Consider the following 23,246-nt stretch of genomic DNA (forward strand, 5'->3'; position numbering starts at 1 on the left):
TTTAAAATCAACTATACTGGTCTTCCCCAGATCACACAATGAACAATAAAACTATCTTTATGCTTTCAACTTAAACTTCATAAGTACCCATGAACCATACTTCTAAGACAAAACAGTAAGGCAGGCAGGTGTGCGCCCGTACACACCCACGAAAAAAAAAAAAAAAAAAAAAGAAAAAACCACCTGGCTTACACATCCTGTCTCTTCCAGCTGACTTGACATACCAAGCTCCTGACATTAATGAAATGAAGAGAACATCAGGGAGATTCATACAAGTTTAACCCTAAATTAAGTAACTAGAGACTCATTACTTACCAACAACTTTGCTGTCATAATTTGGATTCTCACGCAAGAACCGCTCCGGATTATTGTTAGAATCGATGTATATTTTTGCAATAGCATTGTGGGTGGCAGGTTCTGACACTCCTTCATGGATACGGGACTCCAACCATGACAGTAACAGTTTCAACCTATTACGTTTCTCAACCTGAAAAAGTGGACAATTCCAATTAAATTTCCAATTACAGAAAAAATATTTACTATTATACAGTATATTCATGGTACTAATCCATCACTTACTTCTTCCACAAGCTCATCAGTGGAGAACTGGCCACGTACAACCATGATCAATTGCTTAATGACATCCTCAGCACAATCAACATCCAAGAGGCCTCCAACCACAACAGGTAAACGTGATGGATTGACCTGTAAATATTTGACAGAGTAAATTTCCACATCACAACTTTCAATTTGTCTCATTTGGCATTTTATTTAAAACAAATATTCAGTAAACATTACCTAAAGAAATTCTTTGGACAAAACTCCACATTTTCAATGCCAATAATCCCAAGTTACAAATATGAACATTATTACAAACGTTATAATACTGTATGCTACTTACCTTTTGTACATAAATTTCAATATATTTTTGAAGATTATTTCTGTAAAGGTAAAGAACCAAATCGTGAACAAAATCAAATCGATCACAAACAATTATCAGGGGCAACTGGTCAGTCAACTTGGCCTCCTTCAGGAAGTTTTTCACCCGCTCTGGGTTGTAGCAATTCGACTCTCGGCATATTCTCTCGACCTGTAAAGAATAAATATACAATGGCTACTTTCATCTTGGTAAGGGTAGAAGAGAGACTTTAGCTAAAATAAGCAGGTCTTCTAGGAGAAGGACACTCCAAAATCAAACCATTGTTCTCTAGTCTTGGGTAGTGCCATAGCCTCTGTACCATGATCTTCCACTGTCTTGGGTAGTCCCATAGCCTCTGTACCATGGTCTTCCACTGTCTTGGGTTAGAGTTCTCTTGCTTGAGGGTACACACTGACACATTTATCTTATTTCGCTTCTTGTTTTAATAGTTTTTATAGTTTATATAAGAAATATTTAAATATTACTGCTCGTAAAATATTTTATTTTTCTGTTTTTCCTTTCCTCACTGGGCTATTTTCCCTATTGGAGCCCTTGGGCTTATAGCATCCTACTTTCCCAACTAGGGTTGTAGCTTAGCAAGTAATAATAATACTGCACATCACTTCATAAAATTGTGCATCTATAAATACATAATGAACTACAAAATCAACATTAGCTAAATATGAGTATTCTTAAAATCTACTAATAAACTTCAGGTATTACTTCAAATAAAATTAGCAACTACTGTTTACATAAAAAAACATTAACTCAATCGACATAGGAGTAAACCCTATATAAATGACTCTGAAGTTCATTTCCACATAGATATAAATTTTAACTTAGCTAGTAGTGATACTAATGATTGAAAAAAATTATATCTAAGAGGAAAAGCTCACTCAATTCAAGATATATATTGTATATGTACAGTAAGCAGCAAAACTGGTGATACTTTTTCATTTTTGCTGCAGAAAAGCGTTCTTACGTTGTAACTTGGTATTAAATCTTATATTTTACTTTGTAAACATGTATGTATGAGGCAACATTGGTCACTTGTTATGGATAATTCTATCATTGAATAAGGTTATTGTTAAAGAACCATTTCATGCTAAAACGATACTTCAAAACAAAAATTGAATACGTTACTGTAGCACGAATCCCTTCGTCAACGTGGCTCCGGGAGAGTCAGTGAGACTAGTCTGAGCTTTCTGTCTGGATAGAAGTATTCAAACTGGGAAAGAGGGCATCTATATGGAGAACAGCTTAAGCAGTGCTAGTGTCTAAAACAATTTATGCATTTGGGATATTACTTCAAAGTTATTTCTTGCTTATGTCGTTTTGTGTATAAAACTAACGTTAGTTAGCATCGTGATTGCAAAAATTCCGATAAATTATTACAAGTTATAGTTTAAGACTATAGCCAATGCTATTTATATAATTCTAGTCTCTTAATGAGTTTTTTTCTGTTTGAGGAAAAACAAATAAGCGAGGTGGTGAGTTATCTTTGCGATTAGAAATACAATTAATTCTAACTTTCTCTTATTCTACTTTTACTTTATGCACAGAAGACTATAATCAGGTCAGACATATTCAACCACACGTGTTAAGTGCAGATTTTACTGAAAGACAATAACAATGTATCTTAAATTATAATAATAATAATGGTGATGACAATGATGATGATAGGATGGCTTTAGAGTTTAGGCCTATGCTACTGGCTTTATAACTTTTCGTTCTCTTCTGCGGTTGTGCAGCAGCGGTGTCTCTTGCCTCTTACGATGGCTTCTCAATTTTTCTCAATTGCATCATTTATCCATCTAAAACAGTTATTTCATTAATGTTCAGACGATTTTTATAAGTAGCCCGGTAAATAAGCTTAACTAAAGTTAGAGTTAACCAATAGCTGTTGGGTAGCTCTAGCCTTATTTCACAAATGATTTTGAAGTAAGACTGCCACCGTGAGACTGCCAGTTGATGTCCGGTTAGACACCGCCGACAACTACATCTCCGATACGTTCTGTACGTTAAATACATGATTATGGTGGCTAAAAGGTCACTAATAATTTTTTTTTCTTATCATAATTAAAGATTATTGGGTTAATTTTTCCATAATGATCTGGCTGATATTTTGATAAAAAATATAGCTTAAATTCTTTAAATAATGCCTAAATGAACTGAATATTTTTTTTGAACAGAGTTTCAAAATACTTAATCCCGTTAAACTAGTCTCATTAGAAATGTGAATCATGTGAGAGTTGCCAGTTAGTGACTTTCGAATGAAAATCACTGAATTCAGGTATTACCAGTTTTGCTGTATACTGTATTAAAAAAAAAAATTAATTTTCCTTCAACCTAGTAATTTTTCTCCACTAGTTTGGATACATTTTAAAATTAATCAGTTAAAGTTCTTTTTATTTCTAATGTTTATCCATCAGATTCTAACATTAAACAAAGTTCTTTTTATTTCTGTTTATCCAGCAGATTTTGACTGCTAATGTGTGTGTGCACCTATTTATACAGAATTAATGCCACTAAATACTGAATTATTCAAAGGTTCTGCCCCCAACAAAGACAGTGGGATAGAAACAGGAAAAGCCTGCTTTGCACTTAAACTTGAAGGCCTGGTAGTTTTTTGGGATTCCTTGCTGCGAGCACATCTTCAAACCCAACCTTCTATTGTTAAGCCAAATCTTTATTGTTAGGGTGAAATGGCAGAGGAAAGAACACTTTCAAGAGTTTTAAGAGTTGTTTGCTTGGCTTTCAGAACAGGACCTGAAGCCCTTGTGCAAACGACATACACTGGAATAGTCTAACAAAGGACTCAGAGGTGGAACTGTAAGCTGGTAATTTCTTTTAATTTCTGAATACTTCCCGAAATTACCTTTTTTTTCAGAATTTTAAAAGATGTTAATACATCCACTGGTGCCATTTTATAAAGGGCTATCTAGCAACATATTAAAAACTAATACTGTACCTTAGAATAGTAAACTTTTGAGAAAAGATGGCAGGCAAGACAATGGTAATACCTCTTAAAGGGGAATCTGCAAAAGAAACCTCAATAACTCTAAATAAGGCAGCTATAGCTACGCAGGTCAAAAGGGCGTCTGAAGGTTTTCTCGGTAAAGATCCCTGACCCTATTGCCCTCCAAAGCCTAACAGATATGTGAAGGAAGAATTGGTCAAAAAAGCGAGTCAAAGGAAGAATGTCCCTTAAGTAAAGGAAAGAGCCCTTCGAGCATTAATGGCGAAAGGCAAGCAAAGGGGATGAGGACAGAGAGAAAAGGTCTACTCATACTGGAATCAAGTCCAAAATATGTCCAAAACATTTTCAAACTTCTTAATGGAAATGGCTAACTCAAGTCAAGGGAAGGTTAGTTAAAATGGCTACTTATGACAAATTGCAATAATGTTATTCTGTTGTTTTGGCCATTTTCATATGGTCTGAGATTCAAACTCTTAAATCTTGCTTACAAGAAAAGGTTGGGCCAATGAGTTCCTTACTTGGTCTTTAAAGGAATAAGGCTAGAAGTTAAAAGTCTTCATTTGAGAACATCCAGAATTACAGTGCTTGGACGACATCTACCTCAGAGAGGGAGGAATCTCTCATGAAGGGAGGGCAGCATGGGCTGCTGGCACAGATGCAAGGGTTAAATTTGATATATCTAGGTTAGGTAGTACCTCGCCATCCTTGGGATAACTTTGGGAACAGTTCAAAACGGCATAGACGGATATTTCTTGTAAATAAATCTGAACAGGACAAAGACAAGATTCTTCCACCTCTTGAACAGAAAGAGAAAAAAAGGGGGGAGGAGCAGGAGTAAGGACAAGATCCATATGCATACAATTGCAGACGTGAAAGACTAACCTGACAAAAGAATTAAGGGTAGGCGCAGGAGAAGTCCCAGCAGCAGTTAGAGGAGTTGGTGCATAAATGTCCATTAACCCTTTGAGCACCACACATGCCAAAAACCAATTGGAACTCAAGCCACAGGCACTTCTTGGTTACATTCACTTGACTCATTCCAGCAAAAAAAATTATTTTGAGATAGAACTTAGCAGTTTTTTCCCTATATAGCTGAATAAATTTCTTTTCTATTGTTATACACTTAAACGTGTTATATAAATTTTTTATATGCATTTAATGGAAAAAAAAGTGGTAATTTGACATCCACTGGTGCTGAAGGAGTGGAAATAGACAGGACACAAAATCCATCCAACGACCCCTGAAGGATCAAGTTCAAACACTTGGTGATAGAAGGACCAAATGCAAACAAGCTTGACATCTACCAAAGAATGCACAGCAAGAAAACACAAGATGGCATTAACCAAAAGAACATGAGCAATGAGCAATAAAGGTATCTTTTTTAAAACAATATTTTACTTGTATCACCTGACTTTTCCTATTACAAAAACATGATCAATACTTCTTAGCCAATACGTAATATTTTTGTGAAAGAGCTTGCATAGTTACACCCCTTCAAAGATTGTAACAGTATGCAGTGCCCAAGTCAACAAACAAGTACAGTACACTGGAAAAAGAAACAGGCACCAAATCTTCGGTATACAAGAAGAATCAATAGGCACACCTGGGGCTTTACAACTTTCCCCACATGCACTGCTCTAGTGGAAAGTAGAGAGAGGCCTTGGAAAGGAGCAAGAAAAAACCTGGCATTGATTTGCGTTAAATATACACTGCTCCAAAGTTAAGTGCTCTAAAGTTAAGTGTAGAGGCCTTAAGGAGCATATAAAAGACCTGGCATTGATATGCTGTCGCTAAAAGGGGGTCGTAAACTCTAATTGGGGAAATACAATTACACCGAATTAGCTGATCTTCAACTTATGAAAATTTTGATGGCAAGGAGCTTTAACCTCATCGAGAACTATGAGAAAACTGGGTAAGGAGCACGAAAAATAAAGTAAAATATTGAAAACACAGATATAGAAGAAACAAAAGGAACAGTTCAAAGCTCATTGCTATTTCCAAATTGATGTTAGGCAATACAGTACTGCATCAGCCACCATTACATCAAAACCATACGTTCACCTGACCGTTCATCGAGCCAAGTTGTGAATGAACTCAGTAAATGTATAAAGTTAGTTAAGTTTTTGTGTTTGTAATTTATGAGTGGTGATATATGGTGGAGGTGGAATTTTGTTTTTTCTTAAAGCTTACGGGAATTAAAGCAATATTCAACAACATACTGTAATCATACAATATTATTAACAATATATTAATACCTCAAAGATGCCATATCTAAAATATTTTATTGCAAATAGATAATTTTAATTTTTCCTATCATTAAATAACATATTACCAATAGTAAACCTGGAAATAATTTTCTACAGTGGAAATGTACCGATTTTCAAACTTTCAAAAACCCTTGAATATAAATGGCAAACAAGATTTGAAGGTCAAACTTTAACCAAAATAAATTCCTAATTTTTCCCATGCAACATAAAACATTACCTCCTTTATTTGTCCAGTTTTGCAGGCAGCTTGAATATACTTGAAATGAACTTCAGGTTCTTGCGAAAAGTTGACAATAGATCCCAAGAAGTAAAACAGACCCTCAAAAGACTTGAATGATTCAAACAAGTCTATCAGAGCATTTGTAGTTAATTGCTCATGGTACTTGGTTGCAATCTGAAATGGAAAAATTACAGTGTCACGCATACATGTTAGAACTTGGTCCATTAAAAATTTCACAACTTCCAAGTTATTAATTTCACTATAAACAAGACCATCTTTCCATGAGGATATAATTAAAATGATTATCAAGATTAAAACATTCACTCTTGAATTTACGCTTTACTACAAGAGAAATTAAAACAAGGGTAAAACCAAACTTTCAATACTTGATGTTACTTAACATAATGAAACTACCTGAACTCAAAAATGAGAACTTTTGAATAAGTCATCACTAACAACCATAAGATAATCTGATATGCATACAATTATTTCAAATCTGTTGTCAACCCACTACAGTACCTCACCTGAACAACAATTTGGAGATTCTGTCTGAGGTTTGCAGTGAGCATGGCTTTCAAGCACTCCAAGGAATCTTCCACAGATAATGATCCAAAATAATTGACTAACCACTCAGGGTTTAGTAACTGGGTGTGTACAACTGCACGCTTGATGTCGTACATGTCAGTGTAGTGTTCCAAGGCACGCTGCAACAATCCTGCCTTTTCACAGAGCTGAGCAATGTGTGCACGATCATAATGAGTGAACATCTGATTACCCAAGATAGCATCAGCTACTTGTGGGGCAGACATTAGGTTCATTTCCAACAAGCGGGTTTGCAGGGGTCCTTCTGTAGGGCGGTTATTTTTGAGGGCATCTAACAAAAAGGCTGTACATTGTTGAATCAAATTACTTTCTAGGAAAATGTCTACAATCTGATTTACATCAGCCATTGGTTCATCATCTTGCACCAGCATCTGTGCAAATGCCAGACCTTGCTCTGGATTTACACGCATGACATTGCGCAACAAGAAAACGTAGTCTGGTGTGTAACCTACTTTCTTGGCATACAAAACTATTTTCTGGAACTGTCCAGTCTCAGCAAAACACTGAATCACTTTATTTGGTACATTAGCTCTCAAGTAAACAGAAAGGGCTAGAGTTGGGTCGGCTTGTTTCACTAAATCTCCAAGCTCCTCTGAACACTCCAATTTATCCTCCTTTAACCACTTCTCAAGCAAATTTTTACGACCCTGTGCCAGCACAGGTCTACACAACTCTAATGATTCAAATTTATTGAGATGGGACTGATCTAAAAGAATTCCAAAATATTGGAGAAGAGGGGATGTTTGGCCTTGTTGAGCAGTAACCTGCTGGAACCTCTGAATAGTTTGTGGGGTACGTAGGACACCTTTCGGAGCATTTGCTGCAACTTTGGCTGCTTCACTGTACTGACCATTCTGAAAATTTACAAATATAAAATAAATTTTGTTATTTATTCCAAAACATATATTCTAAGATATAAATTTTAAAGCTAAACCATTACCGTTTTAACGAGCATAAAAATTTCATATTTACAATTGGGGACATTTATATTTCTTAAATTTCCTAAAGTTAAAGATTTCTATAAACAAATGTCTGATGCCTATGTAAATATAACGCTGCCTAAGTAATCATAAGAGTAAGACAAAATATTCAATAGTTGTCCACATAAGGTTATTACCTCCCTTATAAGAAAAAAAAAAATTCAAATTATACTTTATTACCTTTCACAAAATAATTAATATATTCAACTAACCTGGAATAAAGTGTTGAACTTCCGTACAAAAAGATCCTCAGCTCCAGCAAGATTATTTCTGGTGGCAATTCTTAAGGCTAAATCTGGATTTTGTAGGACGTTTGTGATGTATGGAATAATGTTTTCTTCATCCACACTAACACTTAGCACCTGTAAAAAATAAAAAATATCCTTTAGTTATATAAAGTTTCTTAGCTACACTAAAATGAGTATCTAATGCACTCTATTCATCAACAAACAAAAGTAAATATAGAAAAGTGCTAGGCGGTATATTTTAGCAATCCATGAATGCCAACGGTTATACTGTATAAGATGAGGAGCAACTAGATGGAGTATCGAGAACTTTGGGTGTGAAGGAAATGCCCCCCTTAATACAGGATCTTTAGAATGTGTTTAATGAAATTGAAGAAGTCAAATCAGACAATGGCTGTGTTAAGTAAAATTTGAAAATAAAATCTTAAATTGCACAAAAATTAGGCTAAACATCAGTTTAGTGAGATCAGTGTTACTGTATGGACACAAGTCGTGGCATGACAATGAAACTATATCCATCAGATTTAGTAGCTTTGAGACCAAAGTCCTCAGAAGAATAACGGGAGTTAAATGCCAGAACAACATTAGTAATGAAACTACAAGAGATTACCATATGTAGATGAAATCATTGTGAGGGGTAGATGGAGATGGTTTGGGCATGCTCTTTGCACTCCGCGAGTGAGATAGATTAGTTAACCAAACTTTCAACTGGACTCCACAAGGCACTAGAAGAGTTGGAAGACTTGGGCCTACATGGCCGAGGACTATGAAACATGAAGTAGGAGATGAATGGAGGAGTATTGATTTAAAAGATCAAGACAGACGACAGGTGAAATCTAACCGTGGCCCTTCAAGTCAATAGGCGTAAGAGGAGACTGATGAAAAAGCATCACTTATCCACAATACAAAGAGAACACTATTTTTGACAGGGTTTACATGAATAATTGAAAATTCAAAAGCTTATATTTTCATGAAAACCCTAACTTCACTATTTGCAAGGTCTTTCCTGCCAGTTTTCCTTTAGTCTTCTCTCACACACTAAATACCAATATATCTAACCACACTGATCAAGTGTCAAAGCAAGCGCCAGTGGAATATTCAGAAATCTGTACTTCATGTTTTATCTAATTCCCTTCTAGCAAGAAAAACCGGCAAATTACCTCAAGACTGGGCATATAGTAAAAAGCTTTATACAGTATAATACATTTAGATAAGGGGACACCTTTAAAATTACAGATTACTGTATTAATAACAATTAAGGGGGTTGACAAAAAACGGACCCATCCAGCCATTCAACCAAACAATTTCATCAAGCTCCTCCTCAACCAAAAATCAAATTTCTCAAAACCACCTCACCCAACACTATCTTTCACAAAGCCTGCTTAAACTAACTACATTCTCAAGACACCCTTCAACCCACACTACATTCTGAAGGCACCTTTCAACCCACACTACATTCTGAAGGCACCCTTCAACCCACACTACATTCTCAAGGCACCCTTCAACCCACACTACATTCTCAAGGCACCCTTCAACCCACACTACATTCTCAAGGCACCCTTCAACCCACACTACATTCTCAAGGCACCCTTCAACCAACACTACATTCTCAAGGCACCCTTCAACCCACACTACATTCTCAAGGCACCCTTCAACCCACACTACATTCTCAAGGCACCCTTCAACCAACACTACATTCTCAAGGCACCCTTCAACCAACACTACATTCTCAAGGCACCCTTCAACCAACACTACATTCTCAAGGCACCCTTCAACCAACACTACATTCTCAAGGCACCCTTCAACCAACACTACATTCTCAAGGCACCCTTCAACCAACACTACATTCTCAAGGCACCCTTCAACCAACACTACATTCTCAAGGCACCCTTCAACCAACACTACATTCTCAAGGCACCCTTCAACCAACACTACATTCTCAAGGCACCCTTCAACCAACACTACTTTTTTGGGGCATGCATCAAACAAAGCTACTTTTTCGAGACGCCTCAACCAACGCTACTTTCTCGAGACACGCCTCAACCAACACTACTTCTTCGAGGCACCCCTCAACCAACGTGACTTCTTTGAGGCACCCCTCGACCAACACCACTACTTCGAGGCACCCCTCAACGAACGTGACTTCTTTGAGGCACCCCTCAACCGACGAGACTTCTTCGAGGCACCCCTCAACCCACGTGACCTCTTCGAGGCACGCCTCAACCGACGTGACTTCTTCGAGGCACGCCTCAACCGACGTGACTTCTTCGAGGCACGCTTCAACCAAAGCTGCTACTTCGTGGCACGCTTCAACCAAAGCTGCTACTTCGCGGCACGCTTCAACCAAAGCTGCTACTTCGCGGCACGCTTCAACCAAAGCTGCTACTTCGCGGCACGCTTCAACCAAAGCTGCTACTTCGCGGCACGCTTCAACCAACGCTACTTCTTCGAGGCACGCTTCAACCAACGCTACTTCTTCGAGGCAAGCTTCAACCAAAGCTACTTCTGCGAGGCAAGCTTCAACCAACGCTACTTTTGCAAGGTACGCTTCAACCAACGCTTCTTTAGCGAGGTACGCTTCAACTAACGCTTCTTTAGCGAGGTACGCTTCAACCAACGCTTCTTTAGCGAGGTACGCTTCAACCAACACTTCTTCAGCAAGGTACGCTTCAACCAACGGTACTTCTGCGTGGTACGCTTCAACCATCGCTACTTCTGCGAGGTACGCTTCAACCAACGCTACTTCTTCGAGGCATGCTTCTACCAACGCTACTTTTTCGAGGCACACTTCAACCCACACTACTTTGAGGCACGCTTCGACCTACGCTACTTCTTCGAGGCACGCTTCGACCAACGCTACTTCTTCGAGGCACGCTTCGACCAATGCTGCTTTTTAGAGGCACGCTTCAACCAAAGCTACTTTCATCGAGGCATGCTTCAACCAAAGCTACTTCCTCGAGGCACGCTTCAACCAACACTACTTCCTCACCTCACGCTTCAACCAACGCTACTTCCTCGAGGCACGCTTCAACCAATGCTTCTACCTTGGGGAACTCTTCAACCAATACTACTTTCAAGGCAAGCTTCAACCAACACTACTTCCTCAAGGCACCCTTCAAAGAACACTACTTCCTCAAGGCAACCTTCAACCAACTACTTTCTCAAGGCACGCTTCAACTAACACTACTTTCTCAAGGCACGCTTCAACTAACTACTTTCTCAAGGCACACTTCAACTAACACTACTTTCTCAAGGCATGCTTCAACCAATACTGCTTTCGAGGCACACTTCAACCAACACTACTTTCTCAATGCAAACTTCAACCAACACTACTTTCTCAAGGCACGCTTCAACCAACACTACTTTCTCAAGGCACGCTTCAACCAACACTACTTTCTCCAGGTACGCTTCAACCAACACTACTTTCTCCAGGCACGCTTCAACTAACACTACTTTCTCAAGGCACACTTCAACCAACACTACTTTCTCAAGGCACACTTCAACCAACACTTCTTTCTCATGACACTTCAACCAACACTACTTTCTCATGACACTTCAACCAACACTACTTTCTCATGACACTTCAACCAACACTACTTTCTCATGACACTTCAACCAACACTACTTTCTCATGACACTTCAACCAACACTACTTTCTCATGACACTTCAACCAACACTACTTTCTCATGACACTTCAACCAACACTACTTGTCAAGGCCCTCTTCAACCAAGAACACTTTATCAAGGCCCTTTCTACCCAATACTCTACTTTCTAAAGGTCCTTAACCAATAACTTTTTCAAGGCCCTCTTCAACCTTCTCAATATCCTTTTCAACCAAACCTTGCCCTTCACTCCGTCTCCTGTAACAAATAACTTAGTCCTTATTGACCGAAACCACATTTCCTCAAGGCGCTCTTGAACCATCAGAACTTTTTCCAGTCCCTTATATACCAATAATCAACATTCTCAAGGGGCCCCTCCACAAAGTTAAGTTTCTCTGGACCTTTTATCAACCAAAAATCAACTAAACGTCATCTCCAACCAACAGCAAACTATCAAAAGGCCCTGTCTAATATACACTTATCAAACCCTAATTACTTATAATGACCATGACAACTTTTAGTCCCTCCAAGGATACTCCTAACCAAGAGCAACTTTGTAAAGGCACTAAACATCAAAAACTTCATCTCCAAAGACTTTGCATATCAAAAACTATCCAAAAGTCACTATTCAATCTTCAATAAGCTCATCTCTATTTCCCATATATCTAACAGTAATTTGAAAACCAACAGATTGACTTAAAAGGAAAATTTTAGATTGGAAAAAAAAGACTTCATGGCAAAAAATATTAAAAGCCTTTGAACTAAATTGCTCTGAGTGACATGTACAGAGTTGCATTCATCTATTAAAACTAATTACCAAAAGCTTCAATTTAATCTAATTTGGGTTAATAATAATAGGTGCATTATCTTATACAGGACATTATACAATTCTAATTGAAGCTACAGTTTCAACACCAAATTAAAGTGTTGAATTAGTTTTCCACTACAAGTGCAACAAGTGCTCATGCATGAATAATCAATGCAGGTTTTCATATGAACTAGGCTATTAACCCCTTATTTTGAAATAAATCACTAGCCCGCGTACGTATCTAGAGTATCATGGGTGAAAAATAAAAAAAAATTTAATCTCGCAAAACTCATTGTTTCTAAAAGCCGGAATAAAACAACCACACTAGACAAAATTTAGGTTTGTGCATGGCAGAGAAACTACAGTGTATAATCCACAACAAAGCAAATATATTAACAGCGTCCATGAAAATGCTTAAGACCAATATTGATACATATAAATTTTAGATCTCATATCCTATGACAGAGTATCCAGTCACATGCTAGTGAAGTCATAAATCTACAACAAATTTTTTTTAAAATACCAAATATAAAACCACAAGCTTTATGCTTATTTACTTTATATCTAACATCAAAAGGCCATGTTAAAATTGGTTTTCAAAAATTTAATTAATATGTTACCAAGGAACAAATTTACCGAAAATATTTATTTTCTCAAACCAATAAGCCAATGAACCTGCAAAATTTTTCAAGACTTTAAAATGAGTGACCTACTGGTTATGTTTTATGTTTCTACTATGACTTTCCCAGTAACCAAAATAAGAAACAACTGGATTGACCCATTCATAATGAACAATCAAGTGCCTCGTTAAAATTCATCTTTAGTGGGCTTACCTGTCCTTTGCGATTAACGCCAATGATGCCACTAGACGACTCATGGGGTGCAGTGACAAATATAGTGTCACCACTGATGCGGTTCATGAAGATGCAGGTACCACTTTCAATGTCATACAAGTGTACATAACCATACTTGGTGATAAGGTATATCACATCATGCTTTGAACTGACCTGCAAAAATAAAAAATAAAATATTAGTACATACCAATCTTACATCATAGCATCAGACTTGATTATTTGAAAGTTATTCAAAATGAGTAACTAACCAAAAAGCCTCAAGTTATGAACTTCTTAGAATTTACTTAAAAAGTTTGAGGTAGGCCCTTAAATTCAAGAACACTAACCAACCAAAATTATGTCAAGAAAAAATGCTGTGCTAGCTGTTAAAGCCCACAGATGTTGAAATGAGTCATTCTATAAGCAACTCCATTACCACATCCTTTTCTCCATACGTAACATTGTGTTCTGAAACAGCCAATTACTTCGGCTCGTCAAGTCTGAATTGAATACTGTACAGTATATAAAAATCCTTTTATAAAATTAAGGCTCTTTAAGCAAATACTTCAAGTAAAATCCAATACTGTATATTCCACTATAACATAGCCCACTTTAAACTAGATTACACAAAAACCACATACAATTTATCTATTTAGCTATCATTTTTAGCATTAATTTATTCCTAAAAACATAACTTTCACACATCCAGTAATTTTAATTTGAATCCAACAAGGATAAGAAAAGCTGTCAAATAAGTGCAATGCATGCCAGAATTGGCAGTACATAAAGGACTCACTATTGCATGAGGGATAATACTGTAAAACTGTGATGTGCATTTTACTATGCCCACAGACGACAGTAACAGTTAGTAGGATGGTGCTGCTATTTCATTTTCAGGAAGGAGAGAAATATTTCTGCAAAAACTGTAAATGAACATTCTACAAAATTATTTATAAAAAAAAAATAAAAATGTCTAGTAGACTTGGGCAAAAATTTACTAACCTTTGGGCTGTCATTAACATTCTATCTTCCTAACATCTGTACATATGCATGAATAAACAAAGGTTTAAAAAAAAAAAAAAAAATTAGATGACTTGAGTCAGAAGAGCACAGGTCTCTATGCTAGCCTTTTTTTACACAGTTGAATAACAAAATAAAAAGTACTAATGTAAACATCAATGTCAATCTATATCACCAATTCTTTCATGATAGTGCAGATTTCTTATCGTACCCAGTATGGCCTCTTTGTTACCCATTTAAACTTTTTTCATGTACCTCTCATTTCATTTAAACACCTACCCATATACAAAAAATGAAAAAACCTTCAAATTTATAAATATATGGAGAAATGATTACAGTAATAATTTTCACCAAATGAAGAAATTATTTTGCAACTACAGTAGTCCCATTACAAGGCTTCTTAAGGTACAATCTTTAAATTGCTAAGTAGCCTACATAGTATGCTGTGCTTTTTCACTAAGGATTAGAATTAAAGCCTCAAAACACTTATCCTAATTACCCAAAATTACACAACATTCCACCACTTTCAATACATTGCGATTTTAACCCTTTTACCCCCACCATAAGGTTAAATTTCGAGCACATTTTGCTAAATAATTTTTTAAAATTGCTCTAACAAGCTTAATTTTTGTCCTAGAAAGGTCAGGTTGGTCTCATTCTTTTGGAAAATGCCTGAAGTTTCTCGTAAAATTATAAAAAAAAATGAAAAAATATGTAATTAACAGTGTTTTGCAAGAACGTACCGGTACGTCCTTTGGGGGTGAAAGGGTTAAAAACCCAATTATCTGGCATTTATTTTCATCAATGATACTAAAATCAAAATGCTACATAAAAGCTACAAAGTCAGGTAATAAACCCAAGATAAAAAAAAAAAAAAAAAAAAAAAAAAAAAAAAAAAAAAATTTACATAAAAGTTCAGGCCTATACCTAAAGAATTTGATTAATTCTTATGGTATTCATAAACTATTTGTTTACCTGCATAGCAACAGGGAAATCATTCTGTGCTTCAGGTGGGAAGAAAACGTCTACATTCTTCTTAGCAAAAGGCTGGTTACCAGCTGCAGGTGCACCCACTTCAATGATGTGTAACTTTCCTCCCTGAGCATTGCGTACTGCAAAGCAGAACAGTGTTGACGGGTCTGGGTTACCTTCCATCTGTAATCGAGAAAAACAAATATTGTAAAATACTATTGCCAAAAGATATAAGCTTGGGAACATATCACTGTCAAATAAGAATCCCAATTAAGAGTGAATTCAAATGTACACCTTGCGATTTGCTTAAAATCCTTCAATAACAGCTAAAATTCCTTACAGTAACCTTACCTCCCGGACTGGTACCTTATATCCTACTTTACTTTCTCCCTAACTGGCAATCAAAATTTCAACTTTGTGGCACTTCAACTTTAAGCCTTCACTCAAACTTGAATCCTATAGGTCAAGCTAACAAATCTCAACATTTGGCTCAGGTCAAGTTGAATTGCTTTAATATTTAAAAATATCAGAAATTTCATCACAAGCAAATAAAAATAACACCAGTAATTTCCAAATGCATCAGCCCTTTCCAAGGTAATGAAATAACTCCAAGTATAGTATATCACTTTTGTTTGCATATAAAACTGAATAACAAATGATTCCTATACATGGTCTGGAAAAACAGTACCAACTGTGGATGTTATAGTACAGGCCTATAGTTTCTTTTTTCAATTCTACGGTAATATTTCCTGCTCCTTACCGTCTCTCCATCACCTTAGGGGCCATTGTCATGATACTGTTAACTTTACAACGCAGCACAAAATGTCAATAATGAACAACCACAACTCAAGGAAGAACACATTATCACAACTGTGCAATAAAGTTCCTATGAAGCACAAAACAAAAGGGGGTAAAAAGCCCGTGAACACTACACAAGTGGTGTATAAGCACCGTGTGAATGATTTCTGCAAGTCACATTCAGTTCTCATTAGCAATTGTACACTTTAAAAGTTCGCATATGGTGAAAATTATTTGCTTGCAGGCCAATGCAAAACTCTCACCCAAATCCAATTAGAAAGCTCGTATTCCCAGTGGCGTATAAGCACCACGCAAATGATTTTGAAGCATCACATGCCGGTCTCTTTAGTAATTGTCCACTAAAAAGTGCACATATGGTAATAATTATATGCTTACAGACCAAGGCAATACTAATAAACCAAATCCAATTTGGATGCTCGTATTAACAGTTACTCATAACCCAAGGTACTATAATAGTGATTGAAAATTTAAAAGTTATCCTTGATTAAATTAGTACAAGAAAAGTTAACCCAACAAAAACATTTTAATTCTTTTATAATAAAACTATTCATATTCAGAACAATAATTTTCAAAGCTACCCTCAAAAGATTAAGCAGAATTTGAAACCTTTAAATCATACTAACCTTGAAAGTAGTAAAGCCAGCAGCATGACCTTCAATTGGCTGACTAGCTTTGCGCTCCATGCTATAAAGCTGCATGAAGCCCACAACTCTGTTCTGCTGTGCTGAGATACCAATCAGTAATAGCCAGTTCTGTTTGGTATCTGTCCTGTAGTTGATGATCTGACAACCATTCAAACTACTGTGACGATCAAACATCTTCAGTGGCTGAGCATCACCTGTAAAAATATTGCAAATAGTTGAAAGGATAAAAGGTAACAATGCATAAAACACAAATGAAAAATCTTGGATTTTGGACCTTGAAGACCTACATTTGAATGCCAATACTAAATTTGTGAAAAAACACCAGACAACCTTAGATAACTAACATTTGCATATACTAATACTGTACAGTAATTGCTTGAATGAAACCATAACACTGCACATGAACTGTTTTGAGAATTTTCTTTTAAGAATTTCAAGATATTGACATCAATTAAGGCATGTCAAAGTTACTTTGTATAAGAACTGCTCAGAAATTACTTGCCATTACTGGATAAATGCTTACATAGACAAAGAAAAAATTCCTTACCATCCATACTCCAATGGTACACAGCAGTTTCTGTAACCAATGCTAACTTGTTAGTGGTGATCCATTTCCAAAACTGAATTTCTGTATCCATTGTATGTGCTGTAACATAAAAGTTCAATACATCATTAAAATGCCATCTCAAAATATGTACCAATATTCTAATTTTCACTTGTGATATATAACTACGAAATTTTATCATCTAGGTATACTGTAATTGTAAAGTATTATGTTATGGAATTCATGAAAGTATGTTATAGGCAAAACTATCATAAAACCTACTCTTATAAAGAGTAATGAATAAAAAATACTAACCTTTAATTTTGGTCTTCATTTCAATGTTGAAAATTTGCAAAGTTTTTTGAGCTGCAAAGAAAAAATAAAACTCCAATAATGAAAGGTAATTAGGTATGAAAAAATATTAGTAGACATCCAGTATTCTATGATTTGAAAGAAAACAAAAACTGTCAAGTCATATATAAATCAGAACCCTTAACAAAATATGGTTGGGATGGCAATTTCTAAAAAAGGAAACAATCCCTTATTGTATTAAAAAAACTTCAATAATAACCACACTGTCCATAAGAACATAGAACTAATTCATAACTACATGCTGTATGTTGGTAAGAAGTAGTATTTAATCCTTTCTGCGACATCAAAATATAGAAACTTATGTTGCCACCAATACCATAGCAGCAGAAGAAATATCTTGCCAAGTTAAACACCCAAATAAGAGAATAAAAAAGGCTGTTAAAGTACTATACTAACTATAATTTTAAAGCCAAATTGATTAATTATATTAATAAGGTTTGTTTAAGTATGACTATTCACGTTCAATTTCAAGTAATTGGATTTGTATTTACTACTCAGGGCAATATGGCCCAGCACCACGAATCAGAGAGGCCATTCAGTGATAACTTATTTTACTATTCAATAACATGTTTGAAACAAGTTGAAAAAAAAAACTGGATGCAAAATCTTTCCTGATGAGCACTCATTCTAAAATTAAAGAACTGCTATAGTGTACCAATTGTTTTTCTCTCTTCTAATTCACGGTCGGTATTATAAAAAAATTTCCCATATTGGTGTGCTTTACTTAATGAAACTTAGGTTTAAAGCATTCAGATTTGGCAACTGGGATAGAGTTATAATTCTAATAAAAAAAAAATACGGACTCATAGAATACAAAAAATGGACTTGTTCACCAGAAAGTAGAAACCAAAAGCCTTTTTCACCGGAAATTTAAAACCTAAAGAAATTAATTCAGTCATAAGCAGCTACTGAAACCTTTCTTATAGGTCAAGAAAGGTATTCTAAAATGTTTCCCACCAAATCCATGACTTTCATAATGGAACTTTATTCCTACAAGGCAACCGATGCTCAAACAGTTCTTCCTTGAAGTCGTCCATCACTATGAGAGACTATGGCATCAATAATGTATGAATAGGGAAGACGAAGACCCACCTTTCAGAGCTATGACTTTAGATGCAGGATTCATGATAGCAGAATCACCAGAAATGGGTCGCCTGATGGGGTTTGTTGGATCGCCCATATCGATGATGACCACCTGGGCTGACTCTCCGACCTTCTCCCTGACGCAAATAAACTTGTCACTTTCCATAGTGAGGGTATTAAACCCGATATTTGAAGTCTGGATCCCGACATTTGTGAGCTGCAAAATAAAACCCATGAATAAAGTACTAAGCATATATAAAACATACATCAAGTATTCAAAGAAAGATTTATTAATGAAATGAAGAAAACCTTATTTCTAGTCCATTTACATAACTACAAACTCTGTTTTCTATATATGATAGCAATATGCTTCTCTACCCAGAAATATCAACAGTACCTCAAATCTTTCCACACGAAAGATGACTTAACACCCTCTAAAAATTACTGGAATTATTGCACATGTATTTTCTAAAAATTCAATAAGGTAAAATGTAACCACCATTAAAATACATGAGATTTTCTCTCATTATGACCAGTCAATGACCCTATATCATGGGTTACACACTGCATATCATCATCGCAAACAGGTATGCATACAACTATAAATTGTATTTAGGAGAATGGCAAAATTGGTCCTAGTTTTCTACATAAAAATCATTTATATGCAAATTATTTTAAAGGACAATACACAGTACTTTACATTATTATAAATTCTAAAATCCAACGTTCCATAATCAATAAGAACTGTTCCAGCAACCAAGAAATTTAAGAATTTAACTACCATATAATCATTTACATTGAACCAAGAAGGATTTTACCATACTATATTTCTAATAAAAGAAGAGAAAAAATATGCAATATTCCATCAAGCATATAAGTTTGTAATGTTTACAATGCTATATATTATTAACCCAATGAAAATCTAATCAACTTTCTATTGCCACTTAGTTTCTTAATAGTGTTATTCCTTTGCTAGTTATGCTACAAAAGTCATCACAAGTAGGTTTGACACATGACGTCATTGCTCCCAGGCCAAGAGTTGAGACCCGTCTTTGATTTTGTAACAGAGGGAATCACAGAAGGTTAATATGGTCTCTATTACACACTAACTTAAGAGAAAAATATCCTTTGTATCAACTACACATTTGGGCTGTTATAAAAAAAACTAAAACTCACCACCCAGACTATACCTTTTAGTGTTCCAGGATTTACACACCAAATTATTAGGGAAAAATAAGTAATAATAATGGATAATATGGGAAGTCATTGACAAATTACCAAGAAATGTATGGATAAAAAAAAAAAAAAACACCAGAAAACTTTAAGCAAAATTAGAAAAAAAAAATGTGCTACACCACTAAGTTGTGAATATCTTTTAACAAAAACCTTGTGAAAGTTAAATCATTGCTCATAAATGTCAAAGGCATCTCTAAATTCTAGCATGCAGGGCAGGCCACTAAACTTCCAAACCCCAAGTTGCATAAACTCAAGAGCCCCAATTTTTATTGTTAAAATTACATTTTGTACAAGTGAAAACTGTAGCATACCAAAGTAACTCCAAGTTTTCATTAAAAAAAAAAAATTTGAAATTATTCATTGATCAAATAAGGCAACAACTAACCACATTTGCAAACTTCAAAGATCATAAAGGATTTGTATCCAAAGTTAAGAAACTAAAGCAAGTTCAGTAAAATTTATAAATATGAAGAAAGAGAGCAATTCGCTGATCGGTTCCACACATACAGAGCGGGGGATTACTTTGATGGGACTCCCCCCTCTCTACCCTAATATACTACCATCACAATAATTGATATTACCTGTGACTATAGAATTCAATACAAGTTACCAGATTGAGTTCAAATTGTACTGTTTATTAGGGTTGCAAAATGGCCAGTGGTATTACATACTGGTTCACAGAGTATATAACCAAGACCTTGTCTAGTATGCATCTCAGTAAAAGAAAGAGAAAGAGAGAAAGAGAGAGAGAAAGAGAGAGAGAGAGAGAGAAAGAGAGAAAGAGAGAGAGAGAGAGAGAAAGAGAGAAAGAGAGAAAGAGAAAGAAAGAGAAAGAAAGAGAAAGAGAGAAAGAGAGAAAGAGAAAGAAAGAGAAAGAGAGAAAGAGAAAGAGAGAAAGAGAAAGAGAGAAAGAGAGAGAGAGAGAGAGAGAGAGAGAGAGAGAGAGAGAGAGAGAGAGAGAGAGAGAGAGAGAGAGAGACTACTATCATAGCTATCATAATACTTGATATTAGATGTGACTACAGACTTCAAAACAAGTAGCCAGATTGAGTTCAAATTGTGCTGTTCGTTAGGGTTGCGAAATGGCCAGTAGTATTACATCTTGGTTCACAAGGTAAATAACCAAGACCTTGTATATGTATAGTATGCATCTTAGTACATAGACTGGCTGATTTGTGATGGTACAGATGAACTGAGAAGTGTTCCATAGATTAGAGGCTATAAGATCAAAGGTTTAAGCATGTGTAATTTCACCTGGGTTACGATACAAAATAATACAAGGCATACTACTGTATCAACACCAGCTGGACACTACCGCGTCTCCTTGTATTTAGGATATCAAAGTAGGGAAGATTGTGCAAATTGTTTGTATATTGTGAAACAGTTTGCATTTCCCTGTACTGAACATTAGTTAGCTGGATTCTGGAAACAGTAACCTACAAAGGGCCTCATCAGCCCCATCTAAAGTGAGAGTATGACGGTAATACAACATTTCAAAAATGTCCTCAGTATTCATACTGACTGCAACAATTTGCTGGTGTTATTTCAATGTGGGCTTAACTCAGTCGAAGATAATGACTCCTACATCTTACAAAAAACATCAGTTTTCATGCTCAGTGGCCATGAACATGGAGGCAGCAGCAATTTCAGCTTTACAGGCTTCCGCTTAGAACGACCACTGGTTTGGTATTTTAGAATCTTGCAGATCCTAAGATACACAAACAATATAAGGAGCTCATCTTGTCACGTGCATAGGTGGTGGAGATTTTGATAAAACAGTGTGCCTATCAGTAGAGCAACTGGGAACTAAAAGGACGAGATGCAGTGGTCAACAAGTTCACCCAACTGACATAGTCCCTCCCTCTTTCCACCTGACAAGTGGAGGCATTAGGGGGTAGAAAAGTGGGAAAAGGCTAGTCAAGCTTCCTTTTTCAAGAGCACTGCCACTTTCAAGCAGCCTACTACAATGCCTGCTAAACAGAAGAACTGGCCTCCAAGAGCGAGGCAGACTGACAACAAACCACCTCAATACAGGATAAAGACTAAGCAGGGCCAGCCCTTTAAACCACAGACATCATGATGGAAGGAGAGGACCTGGCCTTCTCCAAAACATTGGAAAATAGAGGTCCTTTGCATTTGATACAGCCTCCTGTTCACTAACTCTCACTCCAGTAGCAATGAGCGGTTTGTTGTATTCGAGGGGATCCGTCAAAGACCTCTCCTGTCTACAGGTTATTACAGCAACCTGTTCCTTGTACAGAATCTGCCAGGAGGTTGGAAACCAGTCATTAACCTGTCCCATCTGAAAGACCTTATTCTGAAAGGGTTCAAGATGGAGACCCACCATGGTCCTCCAGGCAATAAGACAGAACATCATCTTACTGGTCATAGACCTGAAGGACAACATTTTCCAAACTCCAATCCACTGGCTTGTCTTGGGAACGAGGTGGTTTCAACCTGGGCTCGCGTGATGGGAATAAGACCTCCGATATCTCTATGATTGGCTCTAGCTAGCGGAGTCAAAGTCCCCGATTCTGCTCCACAGGGACCTCTTCGAGTTTTGTCAGGATCTGGGGATTTGAATAAATATCAAGAAGTCCACTGAGACTTCCTCAACCTCTGTAGCCTGTCCTGTGATATGAAACTCTGCCTTGGACTGTGTATGCTCATCCTCAAGTCGACAAGGTTCTGACATGAGGCGAGAACAGACTTCTCGATATGCTAGTATGATGGTGGGGTCTAGCTCATTTACATGAATTTCTAGAAAAAGCATGAATTACTTGCCTATTCTAAATCCTTTATGTGCAATACCTCTTAGTGCAGGAGAAAAAAAAATTGCTTTCACAAAATTTCTCATAGAACTGGGATTTTTGCAACTCTTCCCTTCTATGACACTAAACCTCCAATGTTTGCAAATAGAAAGAAAGGCTTTACAGATTAGTGTCTTGTGGTAGCTATTATCCTTATTAAGAAATGTTATAGCAGTGCCATGAACTTAAGACATGTGGAGGAGTGTGTTGGAAGGTGGTAGGAGGGTTTATGATGTGAAAGTGGAAAAGCAGGGGAAAGTGGGATCAGTTTGAGATTGAATGGTGAA

At 36.4% G+C, this 23,246-nt stretch overlaps 1 protein-coding gene across 1 annotated transcript in view; it reads right to left on the bottom strand.

The window, feature by feature from the left end:
- The window catches only part of Chc (clathrin heavy chain), a 44,432-nt gene that overhangs the window by 13,647 nt on the left and 7,539 nt on the right, over nucleotides 1-23,246 (bottom strand). The window contains exons 2-13 of the mRNA XM_068388339.1: nucleotides 18,923-19,130; nucleotides 17,774-17,824; nucleotides 17,462-17,560; nucleotides 16,894-17,108; nucleotides 15,455-15,634; nucleotides 13,460-13,633; nucleotides 8,182-8,331; nucleotides 6,911-7,843; nucleotides 6,384-6,560; nucleotides 902-1,090; nucleotides 580-705; nucleotides 316-487 (exon numbers count right to left, since the gene is read on the bottom strand). Of these exons, the coding sequence (XP_068244440.1) occupies nucleotides 316-487; nucleotides 580-705; nucleotides 902-1,090; nucleotides 6,384-6,560; nucleotides 6,911-7,843; nucleotides 8,182-8,331; nucleotides 13,460-13,633; nucleotides 15,455-15,634; nucleotides 16,894-17,108; nucleotides 17,462-17,560; nucleotides 17,774-17,824; nucleotides 18,923-19,130 (2,674 nt within the window). The remainder of the gene's footprint in view (nucleotides 1-315; nucleotides 488-579; nucleotides 706-901; nucleotides 1,091-6,383; nucleotides 6,561-6,910; nucleotides 7,844-8,181; nucleotides 8,332-13,459; nucleotides 13,634-15,454; nucleotides 15,635-16,893; nucleotides 17,109-17,461; nucleotides 17,561-17,773; nucleotides 17,825-18,922; nucleotides 19,131-23,246) is intronic.

The sequence above is a fragment of the Palaemon carinicauda genome, chromosome 15 (genome assembly GCF_036898095.1).
Source record: "Palaemon carinicauda isolate YSFRI2023 chromosome 15, ASM3689809v2, whole genome shotgun sequence".
In the NCBI taxonomy this organism is placed as follows: Eukaryota; Metazoa; Arthropoda; class Malacostraca; order Decapoda; family Palaemonidae; genus Palaemon; species Palaemon carinicauda.